Below are 17,688 nucleotides of genomic sequence, written 5' to 3' on the forward strand. Positions count from 1 at the left end.
TATACCTTGCATCACCCTTCTCTTAAGGAACAATTTATTGTGAAGTCAAAATATTTTTAGGGAAAGAGAGAATAAGGACTCCTCAATTAAAAAAATAACCATAAAGCCTAACACTGGAATTGTTTTTTAATATTTTTTAGATTTGTTTTTATTTGTTTTTTGTTTATTTTATGTATTTATTTTCTTGGTAAGTGCTCTGCTGCATGTACACTTGCCTATCAGAACAGGGTATCAGATCCTTTTATAGATGGCCTTGAACCACCATATGGACACTAGCAATTGAACTCAGGATCTCTGGAACAACAGCAGGTACTCTTAACTGTTGAGCCATCTCTCCAGGCTCACAAATATATATATTTTAAAAACTAGCAGTTTGGCCAAAAAAAAAAAAGGATAAAGTCATAGACAAGAAGGGCGTGCTTGTGAAAGAAATTAGGGCCTTTAAAAAGAAACCAATTAATTTGCATTGAGGCAATAAAAACAATATCTTGGGGGCATCTTCAGTATCACCACTTTAGAGTACACCTAGAGCAGGCACCTGGGTATCAAAGAGAAAAAGATTCACCGGGCAGTGGTGGCGCATGCCTTTAATCCCAGTACTTGGGAGGCAGAGGCAGGTGGATTTCTGAGTTCAAGGCCAGCCTGGTCTACAGAGTGAGTTCCAGGACAGCCAGGGTTACACAGAGAAACCCTGTCTCAAAAAAAATAAATAAATAAATAAATAAAGAGAGTGAGAGAGAGAGAGAGAGAGAGAGAGAGAGAGAGAAAGATTCTGAGCAGAACGATCCAATGGACCCTGCTTTTCCAAAGGTTTAGTCACTCAGAAGCAATTCCAGTCAAGGTACAAAGGAAGATTGGCAGACTATCTATCATATTATCCATATAATGCTTGTTTTGCAAACATGCAAAATTCGTGAGTTAAGAAGTTATGGAGATTTTACCTCTATTTCTGAGGAAGGTCTGGAGGTCAGGTAGCAAATGACAGAGTCAGGATCCTACAGGCAATCCCCAAGAGAAGATGTAAAGCTCTAGATATGAAACCTTAGCTGAAAAGGAGACTTGGTTCCCATTATACTTACACATCCTTATTTCCTTGAGGTAGGGTGTCTCACTGAACCTCGAGCTAAATTAGCAATTCCCAAACTACTTTCCTAAGCAGCCCCAGCACTGGGCTTACAGATGTGCAACCACACCTGGCTTTCTACATGAGCACTGGAAATTTGAACTCAGGTCCTCATGTTTATGCAGCTGCCAAGCCTTATCAGCCCCCCACACAAAAATTTCTGAATGAAGTTCTTTTTATTTTCTTCTATTGTTTGTGAATGCTGGCATCATATTGAAACTGTTTCCTAATTCAAAGTCACAAATATTTATTTCTATAACTTTTGTCAGAGTTTGATTATGATACTAACAATTCAACATATGGTTGTGGTGACAAGGTGTACTGTGACTTAGTTGTTCTCAGAGCTGGTAAACAGTCTTCTATTGAAGATGGAGAAGAGGTATAGCATACATGTGGAAAGGAAAGGAGGGAAGGAAAGAGGAGGAGAGGCGAGAAGAGAGGAGAGAGGAGGGGGTCTTGAAAGGAAAGAATGGATCAGAGAAATTCTGTGTAACTTGTTTATATATCAAAGGCTGGACATAATCCCAAGTCAAAAGCTTAAAGGAGGTAGGTGAGTATAGAATTATGGTCCTCTAACTGCAGGCCAGTTGCCTGATAGCAGTGTGAGACAAGTATTGGGCATGTTTCCTCAGGGCTGGCTATTTGCCCATGAAATAAACCATGAAACAAAGCAAATTTGGATGGCATACTTGGAAAGACCAAGAAATGAATGCATGAGGTGGGTGACTGTCTATAAAAGGATAAGTTTAGGTCCTGCTGGGTCTGAGATGACTGGTAGTGGAAATAGTGTCTACAGCTTCCTACGGTGGCTTCAAGGTGGAGAGGGAGGACAACAGTGGGTAAGGATGCTTGCTCCACACACATGAGGACTTGAGCTTGAATCCTCAGCATTCTTGTAAAACACTGAACATAACTATGTATCCCAGTATCCCTAGGGGGATGGAGATAGGCAGATCTCAGTAAGACCCAGGCCAGTCAGCTTAACTGATACAGTTGCCTTTTGGTTCAGTGAGAGACCATATCAAGGCCATAATCTGGAGAATGACAGAGGAAGGCATCCAATGTCCTGCTCTGGTTCTGTATGCATATGCAACACTCACATGCACCACACACATACATCATGCACACACCACACACATTTAAAAAAAAACAAAACAAAATTAAAGAAGGTCAAAGCTATGAGCTGGAGGGTTGGAAACAAGAGAGTAAACTGGTTAACAGCTCTACTCACTGAGAATGTGGAAGGAATATTTAGCTGTAACATGAATGTTCCAGTACTTCAGTCCTGCGTCTCTAAACATCATTGACCACAAAAACAGTCCTAGGTACCCTCACCCACTTTGTTTTCTCTTTTTTTTTTCTTTTTCTTTAGCCATGCTTTTTAAAAATTTTACACTGATTGGATAATTTTGAGATGGGATAGGGTATTTTTCTAACTCAGTACTCAGATCTGAGGGGCTTCCTGTCTTCACAATTTTCCTGAAAGGTCTAATTAACCTTCCAAGTGACGGCCAATAAAGATAAAGTGACTGAGATGGTGAATAACAGGCATGCATTATGTTTACACCAGGGCAGAATCGGGATCTCCCAAAAGAAGAAGGAAAAGAAGAAAGGCAGGAATAAGAGGCAAAGGGAAGAAAAAATCGAGAGCTAAAAGAGTGACTTTGTTCACTACTAAGTGTGAATAGCTCACTGGGTTTTATTTTCTTCCCTGGGAGTTGTCAGGGGGCAGCTTATTGATTACTTCTGTAACCAAAGTATCCAACATAAACAATTTAAGGGGAGGGGCCAGACTTTATTTTGATTTTAAGGTTTCAGTGGTGGAGCAGAGAATCATATATCACAGCATTTTCCCTGATTTTTTTGCATACTTTTTAAGATACTCATGTTGACAATAAGATCACTGGCTCTTTTATGAGTTTGACATCCAAATGTAACACTGGGATCTTATGATGTCATTTATTCACTATAAAATTAAAGCCTTTAAGAAATATCCATTTTTATTAGAAAATTTCATCAGTTGTTTGACTTAAATGAAAAGTGGATTTGTCAAAACATAGTATACAAAATAGTGAGATTGAAGTTTCAAAGCAAGTACACAAGTATGTGAATATTTGATATTATTGGTATATGTATATTTATAAAAGATATGTATGTGTGTGTTTGTATAGATATAGCTCACATGCCTTTCACACATACTTACTTGTACTTATTTTGCCCCAAATGAGGAATTTGTGGTACCCTATTGTTTTTTTCTCTCTCAGATATCATGAAATGTAGACTCTCAAGTTATTACTTTATGAAAAGTATTTTGTATACATTTGTGAATTTGTGTATACCCACAGAAAGAGAGAGAGGAGGAGAGAGAGAAAGCAAGTAAGTGGACACACACTTGTCTTTAGTGCAAGTATGAGCTTTATAATGAGAATGATATAGGTAAAGGATCATATATTTCTATCTGAGTTTGGAACATGTGTTATGTATCTACAGTATATTTTGTAGTTTGTCTAATATTTATGAATATAACTCTGAAAAGAATTTACAATGAGTTAATTTCTTTGAAATATCAAGAGATACGGGGACTATACTACGGTCATTGGAGCTGTATCTTTGTATAGTGAAATTAGCATTTCTATGTCAACATCCAGATTGCTTGTCTGTTAATATGGTAGCAGGAATCTCTAATAAAATACTCTGGGGCAAATTTTTTTTCAATCATTCAGTTTTATTTTATATAAATTAATGGTTGGAAATTATAGGAGGATGTATGATAGGTAATGGAGAAGATTGCCTAATATTCTACTGAAGTTACTAAGGCCCAAGCAGAGATATAAGCACTGAAAACATTCCAATATAAAAGAAATCATTGGTCAAATTAAAGTATTAAGATAAGGATACATATGCTTGGGATGCAGCTGTTTTGTGCAGAACCATGATCCAAACCCTCCTTAGCCCATCACCACTATCTTTTTCAGCCATTTTTTCTAAGCAATCTCCATTTCTCTGTGACTCCTAGCTGACACACAGAATGTGTTTCTACCAGAAACCCAGAGCTACTATATTCATCTTCTCTGAAAAATCATTAAACTCAAAAACAGATTATAGACTACACTCTTCCTCCTTCCTATTCTCCTTTTAGCTTCTCCAAACTTGTTCTTAAGCTTGCCACTGTCTACTTACCTCAGACTCTCCTCCCAAACTACTTCTATCCCTTTAGGACTTACTCAAATCCAGGTTCCAATGTATCTCTAGTTCTTCCATGACACACTTTTTAGCCATTCCTTTGAGGTCAAATACATTACATTGTGATTCCCCATGGACATGTGGAACTCCTATCAAGACCCTCACAACTACCATACTAGGGTAGGAATCAGGGACCTCACAGCACCATATTTGGCTAGGATTGAGACTGGGCAATGTCAACCAAAGAAAATAACACAAACACAGCAAAGGGAAGACACCAAAATCACTCTAAATGTCATAACCCCAGATGCCTGGATCCCAGAAGAAATCAAAAACATATGGAGTAAAGAAAATATGTATTGAATATGCCCTGAGGGAAGAAATTTAGCTGAACCACAAGACAAGGACTTCAAAATAGCAACTATGCACACATTCAAGGACCTTAAAGATGATATAAATAAATCCCTTAATGAAGACCATGGAAATACAAGCATCTGAATGGAAAAAAATGAAAATAATTCTAGACATGGAAATAGAAGGAAATAGACTCATTAAAAAATGCAAAATGAAGTAAACTTGAGATGAAATACTCATGATGCTAAAGAAAAAGCTCACAGGCAAGCCTCCCCAACAGATTAAAGAGGAGAAAAGAAACTGATAGCTCTTTTAAAGAAAATATTAAATCTTTTTTAAAATTCTGATCATTGAACAACCAAGAAATGGGGGACAATATGAAAAGACAAAGATTACGAATAGTAGACACTTTTCTTACTCCTGATTCTCTCCCTTGCCTCTTTCCCCTTTGTCCCCCTTCTATCCCCATTCCCTTCCCCCCTCTCTCCACGTGGTCATGGCCATCCCCTACTTCTCTACTCTCTCCTTCTCTCTGCATTTCTCTGCCTCTGTTACCCTCTTAACTCCCCTCCCCATGCCCTAAATAAACTCTTTTCTATACTAAAAAAATAAAAACAAGAATAGTAGACACACAGAAATGTGAAGAAACCCATCAAAGCCACAAATAATGCTTTAAACAATAATAGAAGAAAAATTCCCAATCTAAAGGAAGATATCAAAGTACAAAAAGCATAGAGAACATTAAATAAACAAGGACAGAAAAAATCTTCATGACACATACTATTCAAAATTACATGTACAGAACAAAGGATATTGAAAGCTGCAAGGAGAAAAGACCATGTGATATATACAGGAAGAGCCATTAGAATAACACTGATTTTTCAGTGAAGACTTGGAAAATCATAAAGGCCAGATGGATGTTATTCAATTTAACATATGGTTGTGGTGATAGCGTATACTGTGACTTAGTTGTTCTCACAGCTAGTAAACAAAATCTTCTATTGAAGATGGAGGAGAGGTATAGCATACATGAGGAAAGGAGGGGAGAAGAGGGAAGGAAAGAGAAGGGGAGGCGAGAAGAGAGGAGAGGAGAAGAGGGGGTCTTGAAAGGGCAGAAAGAATGGATCAGAGAAATTCTGTGTAACTTGTTTATGTATCAAAGGCTGGACATAATCCCAAATCACAGTGACCACAGATGACAGTCTAGACTATTATACCCAACAAATCTATCAATTACAATCAACAGAGAAAGAAAAACATTCAATGGTAAAAGCACATTTAAGCTATGTCTACTGATATAGCCTACAAAAAGCACTAGAAGAAAAACTTCGGTCTGAAAGCTAACTGCATCCAAGGTGATATGAGTAATAACTGATTCCAGACCAATCAAAAGAGAGGGGCAATGTCCATACCATAACAACAAAATAATAGAAATTAATAAATATTGTTTACTAATAACCCAATATTAATGTTCTCACCTCCCCAATTAAAAGATACATTAACAGTGTGTGTTTTAATGAACATAAAATGTACATAAAAATGCCAGAGTAAATTAACATTGTGAACCAAATGATTGTTGTAGAAATTTATAGAATATTCTACTCAAAAACTAAAGAAAACACTTGCTTATCAGAACTCATGGAACTTTCTCCAAAACTGAGCACATATTATGATATAAAGCAAGTTTAAACAGATATTAAAAAAAATTGAAATACTACATCATTGTAACTGACATCTATGAACTAAAGCTGGCTATCTACAACTCATGGAATACATGGTACACAAACTCATAGAAATTTAATAACTCTCTCTTAAATGAAAAATAGATCTAGACAGAAATCTAGAAGGAAATTAAAAGCTTTACAAACTGAGTGAAAATGAAAGCACACCATAACAAAACCTAAGGGACACAAAGGTGGCAGTTCTAAGAGACAAGCTCTTAACACTAAATCCCTACATCAAACTATTGGAGAAATCATATATAACTAATTCAATCACACATCTAGAATCTCTATAAAAACAAGAAGAAATAATACCCCAAAAGAGTAGATGGGGAGAAATAATCAAATTCAGGGCTGAAAGCATAAAATAGAAACAAATAAGAAAAAAAAAATACAAAAAAGTCAATGAAATAACGAATTGCGTCACAAAACAAAAAACAAACAAAAACCATCAACAAAATTGACAAACCCTTAGCTCAATTATAGAAAAAACAGAGAAAAAAGATAGAAATGCATAAAATTACAGATGAAAATTGAGACATTAAAACAATCAACAAGGAAATATAGATCAGTGGCATATTTCAATTTTCTTAATTTATATGACCTACAAAAGTTAAATCAAGGTAAAATAAATGATTTAGATAATCCCAAAATCATAGTGAAATGCAAGTAATAATTAAAATCTTCCAACCTGAAAAGCTCACAGCCAGAAGTATTCAGTATAGATTCTATCTAGTGTAGAAATTCAAAGAACTAATGTCAGTGGTTCTCAAATTATTCCACAAAATATAACTGAAGGAACATTTCCAAATTATTTTTATGAAGCTATCCTAATCACTGATACTGAAACCATAGTCTCAACAAAACAAAAAGAAAATTATAGAATAATATTTCTCATGAACAAATTTTTTTGTTTCTCTTTCTTTATTCCAATTTTATTTATAGAAAAGTTTCTAACTTTTCTATGAAAAGACACCATGACTAAGGAAACTTATAAAACAAAACATTTAATTGATGGCTACTTCAGAGAATGAGTTCATGATTATTATCATGGTGGGAAGTAGGTAGCGCACAAGTAGGAATGGTGTTGGAACAGTAGCTGAGAGTTTACATCTTATGTGCAATTTGCAGGCAAAGAGGGAGACAGAGAGACAGAGAGAGAGAAACTGGGTCTGACATAAACATTTGAAGCCTCAAAGACCACACCCATTGACACTCCTCCCCAAACAAGGCCACATCTAGTAAGACTTCCTGGGGTAGTTTCAATAAGAATGGCTCCCATAGGTTTATATAGAGGGATGTTTAGTCACTAGGGATGGAAATATTTGACAAGGGTTAAAAGGTGTGGCATTGTTGAAGTAGGTGCAGCTTTTTGGGGGAAGTGTGTATGGAGATGGGCTTTGAGGTTTCAAAAGCCCATGTTAGGCCCAGCTCCCTCTCTCTCTCTCTCTCTCTCTCTCTCTCTCTCTCTCTCTCTCTCTCTCTCTCTCTCTCTCTCTCTCTCTCTCTCCTTTCCTCCTTCTGTATTTCTATAATGATAATGAACAAACTATGAAATTTTAGAAAGTCTCCCAATTAAATATTTTCTAAGAGTTGACATGGTTCTGGTGTTTCTTCACACTAATAAAACTGCAATAGACTAAGAAATTTTCCAAAACAGTTCCATCAGTTAGGAACATTCAAATAGATGAGTATATGGGAGCTATTTTTAGTCAAATTGTCACATTATAGGTGCAGAATTTTTTTTTAAAAAAAAGCTTACAAAGAAAATTACAGAACACATGAAAAGATGATACACAATGATCAAATTGGGTTCATTCAGAGATGAGTGGATAGTTCAGTATATGTAAATGAATAAATGTAACCCATCATTGAAACTGACTGAAAGACAAAAACCTTGTTAGATGCAGAAAAGGCCTTTGATACAATGCTACATCTCTTAATGATCAAAGTCTTTGGAGAATAGGCATACAAGAGACATATCACAGCATAATTTACAACAAGCTTATAAACAACATGATCTGAAATGAAGAGAAATTCAAAGCATTTCCAGTAAAAATCAAGAAAATGACAAGGACACCCACATATTATACATATTCAATATAGTATTTGAAGTCTTAACAAGAGCACTAAGACAAGTGAAGGAGATGAAGAGAGTATGAAGAGGAAAGGAAGAAGAGGGTTTTCTTCATCAGAAAACTTCTACAACTAATAAACACCTTAAGCAAAGTAGTGGGATACAAAATTAATGCATATAGATCAGTAAAGCTCTTATATACAAATGACAAACATCCTGAGAAAGACATTAGGGAAACAGTACACAACACAATTCTTCACAGAAATTGAAAGATCAATCTTCAACTTCATGTGGAAATACACAGCACACACACACACAAACACACACACAAACCCACAGGATAGCTAAAAAAAATCCTGAAAAATAAAAGAACTGCTAAAGCTATCACCATCACAGATTTGAAGTTATATTACAATGGCATAGTAGTAAAAACAGCATGGTATAGGCATAAAAACCTCAACAAGCACATTAAACAATGGGATCTAATCAAAGATATAACAACAACAATATACATATATATATATATTTGACAAGACAGCCAGAAATATACACTGGGAAAAAAAGACAGCATCTTCAAGAGATGGCACTGGTCAAATTAGATGACTGCATGTAGAAGAATAAAAAATAAGTTCATGTCTATCTTCTTACACTAAATTCAACTTCAAATGGATAAAGGACCTAAACATAAGACCAGATAACCTGAATATGATAAAAGATAAAGTGGAGAATAGGCTTGAATTCACTGACACAGGAAAAGACATTTTTTTAGCAGAACAACAGTAGTATAGGCACCAAAATTAGACCAAAAATTAATACATAGAACCTCATGAAGCTAAAAATAAATAAATAACTTCTGTGCAGCAAAGGATACCATCATGTATGTAAAAATGTCAGCATATAAAGTGGGAAATCTTCACCAATTATGCATATGATCAAGGTATCTAGAATATATTAAAAAACTAAACATTAGGGCTGGAGAGATGACTCAGTGGTTGAAAACACTGACTGCTCTTCTGAAGGTCCTGAGTTCAAATTCCAGCAACCACATGGTGGCTCACAACCATCCGTAATGAAATTTGATGCCCTTTTCTGGTATGTCTGAAGACAGCTACAATGTACTTACATATAATAAATAAACAAATCTTTTAAAAAATAAATAAAAATTTAAAAAATAAACATTAAGAAAAAATATCCCAATTAAAAATGAAGTATAAAGTTAAGCAGGGAGTCCTCAAAAGATGAAAGGATGAGAAGCTCTTAAACAAATGTTCAGCATTCTTAGTCATCAGAAAAATGCAAATTACTTTGAGATTTTATTTTTAGCTGGAGAGATGGCACAGCTATTAAAGGATGTGTTCACAGCAAAAATATAAGAGATTTCATCTTACTGTAGTCAGAATGGCCAATGTCAGTAAAGCAGATGACAGTATATGCTGACAAGAATGTGGGGAAAAGAGAATATGTTCATTTCTGGTAAGAATTCAAACTGGTACAGTACTATATATATCAGCTTGGAGGTTCTTCAAAAAGCCAAAAATTGATCTACCACAAGCTCCAACTATACTATTGGGCATACACCCAAAGGTCTCTACATCATACTACAGAAAAACAATGCTTACTTCTCCATATTCATCACTATTCTATTACTAATAGCCAAGAAATGGGAACAACCTATAAATCTATCAATTGATGAACAAATAATAAAAATGTAGTACATTAAAATAACACATATTTAGTTTTATAAAGCTAAACAACATATTATTTAGCTTCAACCAAGAAGAAATTATGAAATTTTCAGGGTTTCATAACTAAATAAATAGAACTAGAAAATGTCATCCTCAGTGAGGTAACCCAGACACAAAAAGAAAAATGTTGCATGTATTCTCTTCTATATGAATATTAGCTTTTAAATTTTAACTGTTTTTGTTTAAATCAAAAACACAAAGCCTAGGAAGCTAGTGTGAGACCACTAGGGGAGAAGATCTCCCAAGGAAAAGAAAATAGAACACCGTGTTATAAAGAGATAAAGGGGGAACTAGGAAATGAGAATTAAATGAGACAGGAAATAGGATGGCAAGATAAAGGAGAGAATATGGGGAAGGAGAACAAATATACTGGAAACCTTATGAAAAGCCATACAGATACCTATGACTGTTGATGCTTCCTAAAACATATATACATATATATATATATATATATATATATATATGAAATGAATTTAAATGGAATCACCATATAATTAGAGAGAGAATACCCCAATTAGACATTTTGTGCCAACAAGTTAAACCCCCAGTGCTTGGGATTGGTTACATTTTATAGTTTCATTGGAAAAGGGGTACACATAGACACCCCCACAAAACATCACAAGCTATTGCCAAGACTGTTACCTTCCACAACCACTTACTTATATGTCATTGAACACAAAGAAATTGAGCTGGTGCCCAACTAGAAGTTCACACTAATCTATAAAAGTATACTGGTATGATAGTGGCACAAATGTTATGGGAGAAACCAACCATTTTTTAAATTGGATTTAAGGTCCATTCCAGGAAATAGAACCTATACCTAATACTGCTAAGTGGTCAATATCCTAACACTAGATAGGTCACAGGTCCTAAGAGAAAACCTTCCACTAAAGGAACATAAAAAATAAAATGACTCCTAATGGCACACTACTATACCCTTAGATTGATGCACTGATCAATCCTCACCAGAGAAATGTCTCGTAATTCATGGTAATTGACTCAGAGACCCACAACTGGACAGCGTGCATATAGTGAGAGATTTGGGGGCATTCAGCCTTATATGAGATTTCATAATCAATCCCTTCCTCTCAAGGCTCATGGATATATACAGAAAAGAATGTGTCAAGAGCCAGAGGTGGTGTGTGACTCCAAGGAAACAGTATCTTCAGAACACAACAGGTTCAATATTCACTAAAACTCATAGAGACTGGAGGCATGCACAAGTCCTACAGAGATTCAAACCAAACAAGATCTTAAAGCTGAGAAGTGGACACAAAGTCCTAGCCCTAATCAAGAAGGTATTTGATACCAGCTAGGAAATGGAAAAACAGTTTTCTACAGTGGAGTGTCACTAGGTAAATGAACCAAACTCCAGGGAAGGCCCCATGCCCAGGAGTCATTGATCAACACAAAATGAACTCATGGTTTTTATTTTATTTTTGTTTTTGTTTTTTTTTCTTTGTCTGGTTTGTTCATTTGTTTGTTTGTTGTGACCTTTACTTTGTTTTATGGGGGAGAGAGAGTGAGAGAGAGTGAGAGAGAGAGGGAGAGAGAGAGAGAATGGAGAGAAAGAACATAGTTGGGTGGGTAGGGAGGTTAAGATTTGGGAATAGCCAAAGGAAAAGAAACAATATGATCAGCATATATTGTACTTACAAATAATAAAAAGACATACATAGAAAATAAGTAGAAAAATAGGAAAGATGATTGGTTTTTAGAGTGCTAGAAATTAGGAGTTTCAGGCTGGAGAGATGGCTCAGCAGTTAAGAGCACCGACTGCTCTTCCAGAGGTCCTGAGTTCAATTCCCAGCAACCACATGGTGGCTTACAACCATCTGTAATGGGATCTGATGCCCTCTTCTGGTGTGTCTGAGGACAGCTACAGTGTACTCACCTACATAAAATAAATAAATCTTAGAAAAAGAAAAAGAGAAAAAAAGAACAAAGAAATTAAGAGTTTCACCACTGTCTAGAAAAAAAGAGTTCCTGCTCCAGAAACAATTATATGAAACTCTTCACTCTGTCATGCTTGCTGTCAAACTCCTCTATCTGTCGTCTGTCACCAGCTTGAAAGAATTTTACCAGTGTACTTTTGCTGCCCCTCATAGCTGTAACAAATCTTCAGATGAGTTCTGGCATGAATTTAACAACTCTCTACACACAGCTGCAGAAAGAATACTGTATAATGGGAAGCAGGAACAGCCCCTTGTTTTAGTTGTTTCCTTTAGGTGTTGAGTTTTTCTTATTCAGCTGTCTTTAGAAAAACAGAGTCTAGGGTCAAGGACAGAAAAAGAATTCAGAGCTTAATGCTTAATGGTCAAATGACTTAAGAACTTACACTCCTGCTTCTGGTAGCACTTTTCACTGTCTGAGAAGGTATTAACACCCACTGACATTTAGAGATTCTTATCTAGCCCAAGGCTTAGAAACAATTAATGCCTTTTCCTGCTCAAATTATATTGAGCATCACTTGGTGATGTGGTCATATCGGGACAGAGAAATACTCTTCTTCTTTGGCTGAATAAAGAGGAAATCATTTTTGATAATCAGCACTAAGCCTTGAATCAATCTTATGAAATCAGCAATTTCCTAAGGGACACTTGCAATAAAATGTGTATACTCTTTGTCTAGAGTTCCAAAGATAAGAGTAGATATGGGAAAATTGGATATATAGGGCATTTTCTCAGAGGCAGGTTGAATAACTGTCCATTGTGCCTAAGAGCTCCAAGAATATAGTACTTAACCACTTACTGACCAAGTAATACATTGACAAGTTGACATCTACTTTTCATTTTTACCTTAAATTTTCTGCTGATTCAAATAGAAAATTCTCTCACAACATTCCTAACCTAACATGCAAATACTGGGTGAGATGCTTCAACATATGGTGTGACTTCAGGGATGGTTGTAGTTGATGGGACTTGAGCATCTTTGGGCTGACTTTCTCTACTTGAGGGAGATAATGTGCTGATGGTCCCTTCTTACTTATCCTCCTACTTCTCTCTCTTTTCCTGTCTGTCTTGGACCTGCTTTTGGACTTCCAGTCTCTATGCCATAAACAGACTCAACAGGACCTGCACATGGTGGACCCATCCAATACCAGTTCTCCACATTCCAACCTCTCTGTCTCTCACTGGGTGGATAAATTTGTGAGCCAACCAAGAAGGCTCAGCTGTCATCACTTCAGAGAGGAAGGAAGAATCTTCACTTAGCCTCAGACTTCAGGTGCATTGACCCATCCATTAGTAAAGCTGATTTAAACCATCTTCTGGCCATTGTGTCTTTTATCTAGTGGGAATTGGAATGGTGGCACAGTGGTGGGTGATACTTAGGACTCTTAGCTTCCAATGTCACAAAAACAAAAGTGTACAGAAGGTTGGTCTTGGCTAAGCCTTAGGCATCAGAGGATGTTTGTCACCAACATGGATCCTCACAGCCTTTATGAATGAAAGAAGGAGCTAGGAATCAATTAGGAACTAATAAAGGGTTGATTGGAATATTTCCCTATTTTACACCCTTAGTTACTACAAATATCCTTTTAGAAAGGGTGCCGAAATTATTTTCATGGTTACAGAAAATAAGATAAAAAGATATTTTCTATAGGTACTACATATTGAAACACACCTTGCAAGTTCTAGGAGTTTCTTCAGCTAGAATCTATCACCACCATCATAACATAATTATTATTCTGATCATTAAATTTTAAAGGAAAATATTCTTCAGAGTAGAAAATAATTAAGAAAAATGTTAGTTTGCTTGAAGTATGACAAATGCATTTTTCAGAAGCAGTTAAAATGTCAATGTTCTTGTTTAAGTTTCCTGTAATTTTTTCAGTGTGAGTCAACAGAGGTCCAGACAACTGAAATTTCATAACATGAACTTTGAGGATAAAGTTCTGTATACAGCAACACAGGCTACAATTACAGTGATGATCATGTAACTACAGAGTTTCTTGGTAAAGCAGCACTTACATATACTTCACATATTTTTTTAAGTTGTTTTATCTTTTAGCAGTAAAATAGGATATGTTGAAAAAGCATGTCTTAGCAACAGAAATCATCTATCACTGTTCAAGGCATTCTGTGTGCACTAGATGCCCTCTTTTATCTGTTTTCCTACAGCATTTCTTTGTATCCTTGACTAACTGAAACAGAGTAGAATTACTTCTTTACACTCATAGCTCTCCTATTTATCAACACTCAGAGGATGGGAGTACTGTTCAATGGTAAAGAGCTTAGATAGCATGGGAGAATCCCTGGGTACAGAATTTATTTTCAGCACTAAAAAGCCAAAAGAAAACAAGAATCAAGTAGAAATTCACTATGATGACATATATCACATATTTTGATGCCAAATTATAAATTTCAAAGAAGAAATTTTTAAATTAAACTTTGCAGTTGAATGGTAAGAAGCTCTTACCTAATCATAGTGATGTTCTTAACAATTAATATGGTCCTACATTTAAACATAAATATATCCTATGCTAATCATAAATCTAACTCTTAGGCTAGCCTTATCTTAAACCTAATCCTAATCCTAAATCTAACCATAGCCTATTCCAAATCCTAAAAATAACCATATTCCTATCCCTACTGTTAATCATACCTTTAACCCTATCCCTAATTCTAACCGTAAATCCTAATATGAGCAAAAATTTAATATTAACCCTGCCCGTATTTTTAACAAGAACCCTTTATTATCCTAAGCACTAGGGTTAGACCTAGCACTAACCCTAACTACAAAATGAGCATATCCATGACACCAACCCCACATCTAAGTCCATGTTAAAGTCATAACCCTACCAGTCCAAGGCCTCTGGCACAAATAGAGCAGAGGTCTGCTTGGTCCAGCCTCAGTGGAAGAAGATGTGCGTAATTCTGAGGCCCCAAGGAAGGGGGAAACTTTGTGGAGGGGAATTATCCTCTCATAGGCCAGGGGGAGGAGGAATGAGATGAGGAACTGTGGGAAGGGGGACCAAGGGTGGGGCAAATGACTAGAATGTAAATAAATAAAATAATTAAGATTAAAAGAAAAAATCATAAAGATAACCCTGAATTTCAAATTTTCACTATCAAAAGCTTTAACTCTAATCTTACAGTGAATCTACTTATAACCTCACAATACCCCAACTTAATACTAATTCAAATAATAACCATAAGCCAAAAAGTATTCTAACCACAACAGTATACTAATCCTAACACTAACCATAACTTTAAGCCTAACCCTAAACATGCCCTAACCTATCCCAATGTCTAACCTTAATGCCAATAAATAGACTTACCATAAACCTATCTTGACAATAAAAATAACCTAGCCCTAACTCTAATTCCAAAATTAACCATAACATAATCCAACCTTTAACATTAACACTGGGCTCTAAACCTAACCTAATCCTATTTCTAACTCTAACATAAGCCTATTCATAGTATTAATCCTAACCATAATCCTATCCCAAACCCTATTTCTAACTCCAAACATAATCTTAAATTTAACCTTAACCCTAAACCTAACCATAGGCTAAATTGTAACAGTAATCTAATGCTAAGCTTCTTAGACCCTTTCTCTAATATTATTCTTAAAACTAACACTAAACATGACCACACACAAACATCACAGACATGCACAGTAGCAAAGAATCACGTACATTTATCCACAATCTGTCTCTCTCTGTCTCTGTCTCTCTTTCTTTCTCTCTTTATCTATCTATTTATCTATCTATCTATCTCTTGCATGAGAGTGCACACACACACACACACACACACACACACTCACACACACACACCACAAATCTCACCATAACTCTAACCCAATTCATAAGCCTAACTGTATCCCTAACTGCAATCTTAACTCTTTTCCTAATCTTAATATTTAATCTAACTCTAACCTAGACTTAACAATACTAATAAACTTAACCCTTACCTTAATCCTAGACTTAAATCTTATCCTGACCCTGACCCTAGCCCTAATAGTGCTTGTCCTCATTACCCTAATCTTTTCTAACCCTACTCATGTCCCTATTTTGAATCCTAACCATAACCCTAAAGTTAGACGTATAGCTTACCCTAAAAATACACCTAACTATAAGCCTGACCCCTAACACTAACACTAATAAGAGTCCTACCCTTAACTCATACATACACAAACATTCAAACACAAACTCTCACACAGTCTGTCTCTAAACCTACTTTTTTTTAACATTTTTTGACTGGTGTATTAATTTCTTCTCCGGTTATCTTCTTATTTATTTATTTATTTATTTATTTGTTTCTTTGTTTGTTTATTAGATATTTTCTTTATTTACATTTCAAATGTTATCACCTTTCCTGGTTTCTCCTCCAATAACCCCTTATCCCATCCCACCTGCTCACCAACCCACCAACTCCTGTTTCTTTACCCTGGCATTCCCCTACACTGCAGCATCGAGTCTTCACAGGACCAAGGACCTCTCCTCCCATTGACGACCAACAAGGCTACATATGTGGCTGGAGCCATAGGTCCCTCCATGTGTACTCCTTGGGATAATATCCAATAACAAACCTACTTCTTTTTTTCCTTTTGTTTTTTTTTTTTTCAAGACAGAGTTTCTCTGAAATAAGGGTTCTCTAACACTTCAACCCACCCCCATCTAGCCTGCAGTCTAAAGGTAAGGGAGAAAAGATGGTAAAGAGGACAAGCGGATGTTGATCTGTTTAGAAGAAGTTCTTTGGGGTAATTCCAATCTCCATTTGTCAGGATACCAGCAGTCCAGTTCAATCATGTCAGGATAACAAACACAAATCAGGAGCAGTGGCACAGATACAGCCAGGCCTCGGCCGAATGGACACTAATCAGTGGGAGCTGCCAGAAACAGCTGGGATGCCAAGAGAAGTTCTCTGCCACATATTTCTCAATGAAGTGAAGACCAGTGAAGCCTCAAGATCAATGAAGCATTGCAAGGCTTTGTGCCATCGCTGTCTATTGAGTCCTATTTATGCTCTCTCCAAACATCACATGTGCTCCCATAGGTCTTGCCTCAGCAAAATACCACATGAGTCTGTATCACATGACATATCCAGAAACTTCTACTTCATATCCCCCTTTTTGTTTAAAAATTATCTTTTTACCTAACTGTGGGCTCTCTCTCTAAAGCCTGGACAGTAACACAGCGTTGTGGAAGCGGCTACATTCAGTAACTCCACCTCCATTGAGCAAGAAGGAAGTTCCTGTCCATTTCTTACTCCTATTTCCAGAAGAACTCTTTTATTCTTTCCATGTTGGTTTTAGATTCCAACACCTAACATTAACAATCTACAAACAAGAACAACCCACAAACCACAAGAAACTCAAGAAGAAGGAAGACCAAAATGGGGACATTACATTTTTTCTTAAAAGGGAGAACAAAATACCCATGGAAGGAGTTGAGGAGACTAACTATGGAGCAGAGACTGAAGAAAGGACAAACCAGCCTGATATAGCTGTCTTCTTTTTTTTTTTTTTTTATTTTAG

At 36.1% G+C, this 17,688-nt stretch overlaps 1 protein-coding gene across 2 annotated transcripts in view; it reads left to right on the forward strand.

Moving 5' to 3' along the window:
* The window catches only part of Frmd3 (FERM domain containing 3), a 191,370-nt gene extending 177,902 nt beyond the window's left edge, over positions 1-13,468 (forward strand). Inside the window, exon 15 of one of the 2 annotated variants that reach the window (XM_031377683.1) lies at positions 13,248-13,468. In XM_031377683.1, coding sequence (XP_031233543.1) covers positions 13,248-13,261 — 14 coding nt within the window. In that variant the 3' untranslated portion in view covers positions 13,262-13,468. Of the gene's footprint in view, positions 1-3,387; positions 3,824-13,247 lie in introns of those variants that run through there. The other variant, XM_031377681.1, reaches the window with a different exon arrangement.
* The last annotated feature ends 4,220 nt before the right edge of the window (positions 13,469-17,688 follow it).

Source organism: Mastomys coucha, unplaced genomic scaffold, assembly GCF_008632895.1.
Source record: "Mastomys coucha isolate ucsf_1 unplaced genomic scaffold, UCSF_Mcou_1 pScaffold18, whole genome shotgun sequence".
Taxonomy (NCBI): domain Eukaryota; kingdom Metazoa; phylum Chordata; class Mammalia; order Rodentia; family Muridae; genus Mastomys; species Mastomys coucha.